At 42.2% G+C, this 10,595-nt stretch overlaps 2 protein-coding genes across 2 annotated transcripts; one reads left to right on the plus strand and one right to left on the minus strand.

Annotated features, from left to right (window-relative positions):
• Nucleotides 1-2,187, plus strand: krt15 (keratin 15). Its single transcript, XM_047577672.1, has 7 exons — nucleotides 1-540; nucleotides 651-733; nucleotides 851-1,007; nucleotides 1,123-1,284; nucleotides 1,400-1,525; nucleotides 1,627-1,844; nucleotides 1,986-2,187. Exons 1-7 carry the CDS (start codon nucleotides 64-66, stop codon nucleotides 2,089-2,091), a joined length of 1,329 nt encoding a protein of 442 aa, XP_047433628.1. The 5' UTR covers nucleotides 1-63; the 3' UTR covers nucleotides 2,092-2,187.
• Nucleotides 2,188-3,929: 1,742 nt separating this feature from the next.
• Nucleotides 3,930-7,192, minus strand: krt98 (keratin 98). The gene is made up of 8 exons (XM_047577674.1): nucleotides 6,815-7,192; nucleotides 6,208-6,290; nucleotides 5,919-6,075; nucleotides 5,241-5,402; nucleotides 5,031-5,156; nucleotides 4,333-4,553; nucleotides 4,178-4,188; nucleotides 3,930-4,072 (listed from the first exon to the last, which is right to left on the minus strand). Exons 1-8 carry the CDS (start codon nucleotides 7,151-7,153, stop codon nucleotides 3,975-3,977), a joined length of 1,197 nt encoding a protein of 398 aa, XP_047433630.1. The 5' UTR covers nucleotides 7,154-7,192; the 3' UTR covers nucleotides 3,930-3,974.
• Nucleotides 7,193-10,595: the final 3,403 nt, after the last annotated feature.

Consider the following 10,595-nt stretch of genomic DNA (forward strand, 5'->3'; position numbering starts at 1 on the left):
CGGGTGCGTCTCAGCAACCTCCTTCTCACAGCAACCTCCTCTCCGGTGCAGCCAGCCTCAACAATGAGCTCCTTCTCCAGAACCGGTGGCATGTCCAGTGCCTATTCCGTGCGCTCCTTTGGGATGGGAGGAATGGGTGGCGGACTGGGTGGCGGACTGGGTGGAACCAAGATGCAAAGGTCATATGCTTCGAGTGTGCATGGTGGCGCAGGTGGCTCAAGAATCTCCATTTCTTCTGGAGGTTTCGGAGCTGGAGGAGGCGCAGGTAGTGGTTATGGCTTTGGAGCTGGAGGAGGCGCAGGTAGTGGTTATGGCTTCGGTTCTGGTGGTTGTGTGGACATCAATGTTAGTGTCAACGAAAAAGCCACCATGCAGAACCTGAATGACCGTCTGGCCTCCTACCTGGAGAAGGTGCGCAGTCTTGAGACGGCCAATGCCGAGCTGGAGCTCAAGATCAAGCAGTTCTTGGAGTCTAAGACTGCCCCTTCTGCCCGTGACTACTCAGCTTATGAAGCCACCATTGCTGACCTGCAGGGGAAGGTAAGTGACATGATGTTTTAGTCCTAATCAGTGTGCAAAGCTTTCTTTTTTTACGGTGTGTTTGCAGCAAATTGTTATTATATAACTATAAATGTTGCTTCATCTCATAGATCCAAGATGCTGTTCGTGTCAACGGAGGCATCTTGCTGGCAAACGAGAATGCAAAACTGGCAGCAGATGATTTCAGACTCAAGTGAGTGTCAGGGTAGTCTTTAAAATTTAGTGAATGAGGCAAACTGTGAATGTACTCTGAAGCAAAAGGTTTACAGTAAGATTGGGATGTGAAGTCTGAACACTATCTGCCTCACAGGTACGAGAACGAGCTTGGCATGCGTACATCAGTAGAGGCAGACATCGCTGACCTGAAGAGACTGCTGGATCAGCTGACACTAGCCAGATCAGACCTGGAGATGCAGATAGAAGGACTCAAGGAGGAGCTCATTTACCTTAAGAAGAACCATGAGGAGGTGATCAGCACACACACTAAACTGTCATTTGATCAAACTCTTAATCATTAGCATTCCTGAATGTAGAATAAAATCCACTTAAATTACTAAGCAAAGTATTACTCTTATTCAACAGGAACTGGCAGCCATGAAGAGTCAAATGACCGGGAACATTAACGTAGAGGTGGATGCAAAGCCTCAAGAAGACCTGAGCTCCATTATGGCTGAGATCCGTGAGCAGTACGAAGGTGTGGCCGCCAAGAACCAGAGAGACCTTCAATCCTGGTTTGATTCCAAGGTAAGTCTGAAGAAAACCTTGATGGTGTCATTTATCGCCTAAGTAATTTAACCTTGTGCACAGAATGTTGTTTGTAGTGATACATGATTCCCACATGCCTACATCTCTTCTGCAGACAGAAACACTCAACAAGGAGGTGGCAGCCAGTACAGAAAGTATACAAACAAGCAAAAGCGAAATCTCAGAACTCCGTCGCACACTGCAGGGCCTGGAGATTGCGCTACAGTCACAACTGAGCATGGTAAAGGATGAGAATCTGGTTACACTCTGCCTTACAATTTACTATCCCACATTCTGTATTCTGTATTTATTTTGTCTCTACTCCGTCCCCCCTCTCATCAGAAAGCAGCTCTGGAAGGCACTTTGGCTGAAACAGAGTCCCGATATGCCATGAAGCTGCAAAGCCTCCAGGTGCAGGTCACAAGCATTGAGGAACAGCTGATGCAGGTGCGTGCTGACACTGAACGCCAGAGTCAAGAGTACAGGATGCTCCTGGACATCAAGACACGACTGGAGATGGAGATTGCACAGTACAGGAGGCTGCTGGATGGAGAGGGCAGGTAAGAAAAGAGAAGAAAAGAAGAAATGTTAGCCCGTAATTTACCTGTAAAGAAAAATTACATAGTTTTCATCATGAACCATCTGTATTAATTGAAGCCTTACAATGATTTTAATCCGAGCGCTTTGTTTCACCTCTACAGTGTTGGCACCTTAGGAACCACCTCCACCACTACTAAAAAGGTGATTGTGGTCACAGAGGAGCTGAAGGACGGCAAGGTGGTGTCCTCCTCCTCCACCACCTCCTAACCTGCTTCACACAGCAAACACAAGACCAGAGGCCACAAGATCACTATCTTCAAATACAAATGGGAACATAATAAAAGGCTTTCAGTTTGCTGACTACCACTGTGTCCTGTTTGTGTCTGCTACATTTCAAATAATGCCAAAAGGTCCTTAGAAATCTTTGCTCTGATGAGATATCTCTTGTATCTGGGATATCATTGTTTTCACAGGCATGAAACTTCCTCTGAGTTACATCATAACAGATTTAGGCTGAGGTACATTCTTTGACTTGATGGGCTGGATGAAAGAGGCTGGAGGAAACGTCACATTGCTCAACCCGAGGCAAGCCTACTTGGTAGAATCTGCACAAACAACAATAATGTTACCCCGTCTCTAGTCAATTTTCTAGGATGTCAGTGAGCTCCGGAGGCTAAATAACATTTTTCACACAGTAGCACAGCCAGAGAGTACAAATTCCCCCCAGTAAATTTTCAGTTTAAAATGTGTCTGAGGCAGAATGACATGTTGTAACATGAGTTTTATAGTCTATAGTTTTCACATCCAGTAATGTATTACAAATGAGTCAGTACAATTTTTCTTCTCTACGCACTGACACCTACCACTCACTTACTTTTACACCAAAGGTATTTCACATAAAATCCATGTCCTAGTTCTCTATTGCCTGTCAGTCACATTAATCCTTGTATTTGATGCTGATGAGTTCAGTCTGAAGATCTTTCCTTTGTAGTTTCTTTTAGGTTTATTGTTTATTTACCGTTGTAAAATGAAGCCTCTCCTAGCATCATTGTAGAAAAAAATCTTTGTGCATGCACTTGTCTCCAGCGCTGAGATAAGTCCCAGTCCCACATTACACTACAAGGCAAAGCATGTATGTGCAGTGTTTTTTTTAGACAACAGTTTGTAGATGTCGCCTTTATGCTGTGGGGAAAATGTTTTCTTAGAGGATGGTTTTGCTGCAGGACCTCTGACAATTGGCACTGAGGAACTGAATTTAGCTTAGACAGTAGTTATGACAGACTGCACAATCCATAAAAAAAAAATAACTTTATCACCTCACTGTAACCACATGTTATATTAAAGTGACTGGTTCAAACCTACCAGGCCCTATGCAAAGACCAGACAGGACCTGTTATTAAAACCTCATTAAAAAAAAATATGTATGACACATCGGATGCTTCCTGGTACTATCATGACTCAGATGGATGTAGATTTAATCACGCTTTGTGTCTGTTGCAACACATCTTAGAACTGGAGTTGAGAAACTTTGGTTGATGTCTGAGTCACTCTCTGATACCACTCAGTATAATAAATATTTCAAGTTTTATACATAGCCTGAGGGTTTCAGGAGTGTTTTAGCTCTGTGGCAATCTCATCCATGTAGACCTCTTCTCAGTATGATCTTTTGAGAAAATTCTTTGGGTCTTTAGCTGATAAATCTGTTGTGTTCCTGACCCACAAAGCACCAACCATATAGCTGTAACATTTCCATGTCCTTGTTTGTGACATGGTGCTATGTAGGAAACAGGAAGTTTGGCTTGGAGCAATTAAAAAAAAAAAAAGAAAATATGGTTTGCAAGAGGAGCAACACAGTTGTCCCATGAAACAAAATCTATGAGCTAGAAAAACCTTGAATGTTGACTAAATTACCTGTATGGGAAACCCTCTCACAACATGACACTCTATGTAAATTTATGAATACAACATACAGGAATGTGGTGTTTCTCTTGATGCAGTATGTGCACTGTCGAAAAACAGCAAATATTTACCAGTGACAATAAAAGTGAAAAGAGGAATCAATGTGTGAGTCATGGAGTTACATTAACCACAGCACACTCTTTGACTGAACTGCAGGATCTTTATTAATTTTCACAGAACCTCCAAATTTTTTACTCAATCTCATCCACATCCACGTCAACAGTCTTGCTGCTTCCAACCACCTTTCCATCCACAACTGTTTCCACCACTGTGATGACCTTGGTGACCACTGAGGAAAAGGAAATAAACAACAATCATGAGCAAATGTCATATTCAGATTATAGTATTAGGTTGATGGTAGAATAGAGATGTTGTGTATGCAAAAGCTGCTTACCTTGTCTTGAGCTGATTAGGGAACAAAAAAGAGAGAGCAAATCATTAGACCAACGTTTCCCTTTAAACTCATGTTTCCTGTCCTGTCTCTAATCTTGTCACATCTCACTAGTTTCTAGTCATCTTTTCTAACTTGTCTCTTTAGCCAGGTCTCACCTCTCATCCTCCCCATCCAGCAACCTCCTGTACTCTGCAATCTCCCTCTCCAGTCGGGTCTTGAGGTCCAGCAGCATGTCGTACTCCTGTTTGTTGGTAGTGATGTTGGCGTGGATCTGGGTCAGCTGAACCTCCAGGCTTGTGACCGTGTTTTGGAGACTTGCCAGCTGTGCAGCGTAGCGTGACTGGGTCTCTGCCAGGGTTCCTTCCAGAGACGCTTTCTGTTGGGGTTGTAGAAAGAAGTTGTTAGGTAGGTGCTGGTAAAACAGTGTGCATTGAAAAACATAATTAAAAGACCTGTCTTCATGGGTGTGTGATACTGCATACTTGTCCAGACTGAGACAGTTAGGACTCACATGTGTATGTTAAATACAAAGCTTTAGCTAGCAGGCAGTCAGCTTAGCATAAAAACTAAAAACAGGTTAAATGTGAGAATATTCCCATCTTGACGCTTTCTTCTTAAATGTGCACTAAACCCAAATCATTTTCACACATGTTGCTCTTTATTTCCTTGAGTTTTTCCATGACTGTAAGGTCAACACAAAACCAAGTGTGATCCTCATGTTAGCTGCTAGGCTGAGCTAACGGGTTAACTTAATATGTGAAGGACAGATGTGACATTATTATCAATCCTTTGACTTTAATCCTTTAATCTACAGTATTGTTAAATGTTGTGCAGCATTAACCAGCATTCATACCATGCTCAAATGAGACTGCAGTTCAATCTGAAGCCTCTGGAGGGTGCTCTTCAGTTCTTTAATTTCTGAGCGGGAGGTCACCAAAATCTCCGTGTGCGTGATCACGTCCTGCTCCACTGCTGTGATCTGGGCACAAGCACAACATCACATATGTTACTACCGCAGCCAACTCTTTTGAAAGTCACTTGCCAGACAACGGTTGCCCCTCACCTTGGTCTGATACCACGACTCCAGCTCCTTGCGGTTCTTGTTGATCACACCCTCGTAGTGCTCCCTGATCTCAGACATGACATGGTTCAGGTCTACAGAGGGTGAAGCGTCCACAGATACGTTAACCTGGCCGCCCATCTGACTCCTCAGCAGAGTGATCTCCTGCAGTGGCAAAGGGCAACATGTTAAAATAACTGAGATGGTGCATTGCATGTTTGGGGTTGTTTGGTCTATGTGTAGTCTGGGGTGGGGGTGTTGGAATAACAGCAGCAATGAGCTAATGGAAGAAGAGAAGAATACATGGAAGTGTATACAGAGAAGAAAAGCAGTACTGGGGAAATGGAGATTAACATTAAGCCAGCACAGTATTTCCTCAGTGTTATCAGGGTAAGCTGAAAGTTATGTGTGGGGATCCTGACCAGCTGAGGCCACAATAGAAGACAAATAGTGACAGACTGATCTTACAGTAAATAGCTGCTTCTAAAAAGATAGATAAGGTTAAGGTTATTTAATTAATCACAGGTGTAGGATGTATACTCTGAAGGTGTTGCCGTGTTTGTAGAGATTTTTTCTGTGTTGACAGATGTAAAGTCATGTTGTAAATCTGCCATCAGTAAACACTGAACTGGTTAAAACTGGTGCACCACTGCTCGCACTCCTTCATCTCTGCACCCTCACCTCCTCATGGTTCCTCTTGAGCATGATGAGCTCGTCCTTCAGGGACTCGTACTGACTCTCCAGATCCATCCTGGCCAGGTTGATGTCATCCAACGCCCTCTTCAGTCCAACGATGTCTGCCTCCACAGCCATCCTCATGGCCATCTCGTTCTCATACCTTCAAGCAGAAGGACAGACGTCAGGTTAGAGGTTTCAGGGGGTCGTTAACACCAGAACTTGTCAGTTGGACACAAGTTTGTGCTTTGATGTGAAATATCACCAATGTGGCAGGAGAGAGGAGTACACTCACTTCACTTTGAAATCATCAGCAGCCAGTTTTGCATTGTCAATATCCAGGACTAGCTTGGCATTGACTCTGGAGGCAATACGAATCTGAAAAAGAAAACATAACACAGCATTATTTACACCAATATTTGAGACTCTTTTGGGCCAAAATTTGTTTTTTTGACCACAGAATGATTTTTTGTATTATTTATACAAAAAAAAAACAAAAGAAAGAAAGAAAGAAAGAAAGAAAAAAATGGAATGTAACAAAACATAAATATTACAAATACAATATAATTAACAATTACATGTTTAAAAAGGAAAAGAGGCACTGTACACATGCATTTTGTGCAATAAAGAGGTTAAAAAGTAGAAACTGATACATCAGTCTGGCTCTAGCTTGGAATGAATCTGGTATGTCGGTTTAGAAAATGACAGCCACACAACCTCAAGGCCAACTTCTAAACTTTGAAACTAGTCTGTGAATCTGCTACAGCACCACATACTGTACATACCAACCAATACCTTCTTTCCCTCCACCCACCCTTCAATAAAAAAAATAAATAAATAAATAAATTCTCAGAAACACGAAACATGAGGTGATAATGACCAAACTATGTGTTTCCTCTCACCTTGTCCTTCAGGTCCTCGATGATGGCGAAGTAGCTGCTGTGGTCGTGGGAGATCACAGTCCTGCTCAGGTACCACTCTTTGATCTGCCTGTCCAGGCGGTCATTCTCCTTCTCCAGGGTGTGCACCTTCTCCAGGTAGGAGGCCAGACGGTCGTTCAGGTTCTGCATGGTGGCCTTCTCGTTGGCACTAACGTGGAGGTCGAGGCCGTCAGTAAGGCTGAAGCCACTGGGAGGTGGCACATAGCATGCCTGGGAGGAGGAGATGCGGGAGCCTCGACCGCCGGCTCCACCGTAGACGCTCAGGGTCCTTGAAGTGTAGGATTTGGAGCTGAAAGACATGTTGGATTACTGGAGTGGATCTGCAGTTGAAAGCATCACCTTGGTCTCCTTGGTTATATAGCTACAACTTGGAACAAAGTGGGAGGAGCTTGAAAGGGAGGAATGCAAATGACAGATTACCCCCCACTCCTCTATGTAATCTCTCCATCACCATGGGTGTGGTGACCAGTGGGTTGGGGTTCATCTACCTTTTTCAGGTGGAACCTGTGATTCCACATTTTATTGTTTCTCAAAGAAAGGCTCACTCTTCTTGTTTGGTAGCGCAGCAAGCAAGCAGGTGTAGGGACACAGACGTATACATTCAAATCTCATGTTCCTATAGCGGAAGCTGTCTTCTGTGTCCGACTGTTTTGTAAAATATTCAGCCAAGTTGCTCATAGCGGTGACAGAAATGACACATACAAGAGACAATTTCACCTCCGTGAAAGTTGGGGCTAAAGGTTTAGGTCAAGACAGTTAAAGTTATTTTTCACTTAAGCTTCTAGGTAATATATTAGGATTGTGCTAATTAAGATGCATACTATGTCAGGATAGCTATGTGATATATATGAGGAACAACATAAAGCTAGATTACAATCAGAAACCTTAAAGAAAAGTAAAAATGATGACAAAGATGACAAAATCAGTAACATCCCCAGCAGCCACTTCTATGTGATTTATTAGCACATGTTACCAGGCTAACATGATGACAGGTAAGACACCTGTTAACTATCAACATGTTAGCATCGTTCCAGGGCGCTTATTAGCTTGACGATGTTAGCGTTTAGCTCAAAGAATTACTGTATCCTCACAGATGGAGTCACCACAAAAGCACAAATTATCTTTAATGGATTATGTCCACAGCTTTCTAATCCAGATTATCTTATCTTTCACTCGGGTTCATTCCTGTTCTTACTTACTTAAACCTAATACGTGGTCTGTTTCCGGCGTCGCACCAAAATTCGTTAAAACGCTACAATTCTGTAAATTATTCCTCTTTTTTCAGAGCAACACAGGTGTGATTGTCGCCAACTTGTGATGGTCTGATGTAAAAAGGTATGACGTTGTTTCATATAACTGACTTCTCATAACAGAAGAACGTCTGCGTGTTAGTAATAGAACAGCCCTGTTTAAACCCCTCTGATAAATCTCTTTAAACAGCATAGCCCAGATGCCTGGCTGCTTTCCTCTGTCCTCATTTCACAACTTCTTCATTCAGCAGTCACTGATAAGCAGGGTGAGGTCCGACACACTGATGACTGATGATATGCATCTGAAGAATGCCTGTTGGTCTGTGTCCTCAGTGGCACAATGTAGAAAATAAAATTAGAGGCACCAGACATGTGCCTTTTTTTCCAGTGTCAGACGAAATGATTTATGACTGCTGCTGTCTGTTTGCGATGTTTGATGTTTTAGACTGACAGATGGCAGCAGGTAAGGAACATGTCTAACAGGTCACATTAACAATAGCTCTATTAATTTAAGTGGCAGGGATTAATGTAATTTTATACACCTGTGGTTTCCCTGCTATTACATATCCAAAAGTTGTATACCGCCCACGCAGTTCATGTGCCGTTATAAATACACCACTGTACAAATCTCACCTAAGCACAATATTTGTACCACTGAGCTTTCTATGCATCAAGTTAAGTTTGTTAATTTTGTCGTTCAACGTGTTATGCAGTTCCTTTCCACCAAAGTCCCGTGTGCCCTGCAGTGATGTAGTAACCTCAAAGCACAGCGGTCCTGCAGAACAACTTTCTCAGTTCTTTCCATAACGCTTTTAAACATTTCTCCCCGCTCATTGTTCCCTATAGGAACTTTAAATGTTGCTCTCCCTGCTTTTGCTATGGACGCCAACACCCTTAAATGTCATTACAGGGCCTCTCTGTATGCGAAACAGCACTGAAGGCTGTTTGTATATGGACGTAAGAAGCATGTGAGGTGTAGTAACACACCTTTATTTGCTCGCGCTTGAGCTGAGTATGTTTTTATGTAATGATATTTTTCATCTGCAGAGCATCTGTGAGTGGGGGTAGACTGCATGAAGACAATAAACAACCATAAAGTCAATGTCAATTACAAGATTTAAGTCACGTTTATTGTCACTTCCACAATAAAAACATACGGTCATAAAGCACATTTAAAAACATGCACAATCACAGTTGCATAATCAACATATAAACATACAATCAACAGAAAGACAACAACCAAGAAGTGAGTAAAAATACAAATTTAAAACACACTGTATAAAAGCATGCTTTCAATTTGAATTATATTGAGAAATAACAGATAATAATGAAAAAAAGTTTTAAGAATATAAAAGGAGTATCTGGGCCACGATGGAGGCTGTAGGTGCAAAATTTTGACCCAAGTTTCAGCTGTGCTTTTTGACAAACACAACACAAGTGGTCGCAGACCTGAGTGAACTTATAGGGTCGTCTGCTTGTAGGAGGGGAGAGAGATATTTGTTCAGTCATTTATAGGCAAAAACTAAAATCTTTGATCCTAAAACACACTGGGAGCCAGTGAAGAGAGGCCAGGTGACCTGAAGATAATAACCTCATCCAGGACATTACCACTGTCAAGACGAGATGTCAAGACCAAAACATGTACACTGTTTTCAAAACTGTAAAAGAAGACAACGCCTTGACTTTAGATAAAAAACTCAGCTGGTAGGAAATGGACCACAGTATTTATCTGTTTATTATCAACCACTAACAATCATTTCATCTGGACACAGTGCATTTACAGATAAACAAGTAATGTAGACTTTAAAAGCAACTTTCACAAACAAATGGAAGTACATTTTAAGTCATTAAGTGAATATTACGTCACTTTCCAAGCAAACATTAACATTGGTGGAACAGGTTCGGACGGGTCTTATGCATTAAAAGCAATTTGAAAGGCGAGGGAGTTTTTCCTCCCTGCAGGTATCTCTGTTTCTGATCATGCTGTCACACAAGCCAGGCCTCTTTCAATAGTGTTGTTTTTACATATCCTCCCCTCGATCATCCCTACCAGTCGAAGCAGATAGCCTGCTTTCACTGGGAGGGCGGGGGTGATAATTAAACCCCTGCACCATTCACAGTTTTACAACTTCAAGCTATATTGTCCTATATTTTATTACAAACTGATACTTAATACTGAAGTTAACAATATAACAGATCCGTTTTTGGTGTCCAACAGTGTACATAAATGGTTCATTCAGTGGTTAAAACAGCCCTCTGGTGTTCAGAGGGGAGGGAAAGAAAATTCGGACCAATCCTGACCAAGACTGGACTAACCACCTTCCATCCACTCTCCACACCCACTTTACTTTAATGTAAAACACATTCTGCAGCCACTGCATTCCACTTACACTGTGCATACACACACTGCACACATTCTGACTTTCTTTTATTGTTCTTTTATAGACATGGGGACAGGAAGAAGGATCATGCTCACCTTGTTTTTGTTTCCA

This window comes from Mugil cephalus, chromosome 2 (genome assembly GCF_022458985.1).
Source record: "Mugil cephalus isolate CIBA_MC_2020 chromosome 2, CIBA_Mcephalus_1.1, whole genome shotgun sequence".
Lineage (NCBI taxonomy): Eukaryota > Metazoa > Chordata > Actinopteri > Mugiliformes > Mugilidae > Mugil > Mugil cephalus.

Coding starts and splice junctions, on each gene's coding strand:
- krt15 (XM_047577672.1), top strand. CDS start 64: ATGAGCTCCTTCTCCAGAACCGGTGGCATGTCCAGTGCCTATTCCGTG. Junction 734..850: donor GCAGATGATTTCAGACTCAA/GTGAGTGTCAGG, acceptor TCTGCCTCACAG/GTACGAGAACGAGCTTGGCA. Junction 1,526..1,626: donor TACAGTCACAACTGAGCATG/GTAAAGGATGAG, acceptor CCCTCTCATCAG/AAAGCAGCTCTGGAAGGCAC.
- krt98 (XM_047577674.1), bottom strand. CDS start 7,153: ATGTCTTTCAGCTCCAAATCCTACACTTCAAGGACCCTGAGCGTCTAC. Junction 6,076..6,207: donor GCTGATGATTTCAAAGTGAA/GTGAGTGTACTC, acceptor TTCTGCTTGAAG/GTATGAGAACGAGATGGCCA. Junction 5,157..5,240: donor AGTCGTGGTATCAGACCAAG/GTGAGGGGCAAC, acceptor GCTTGTGCCCAG/ATCACAGCAGTGGAGCAGGA.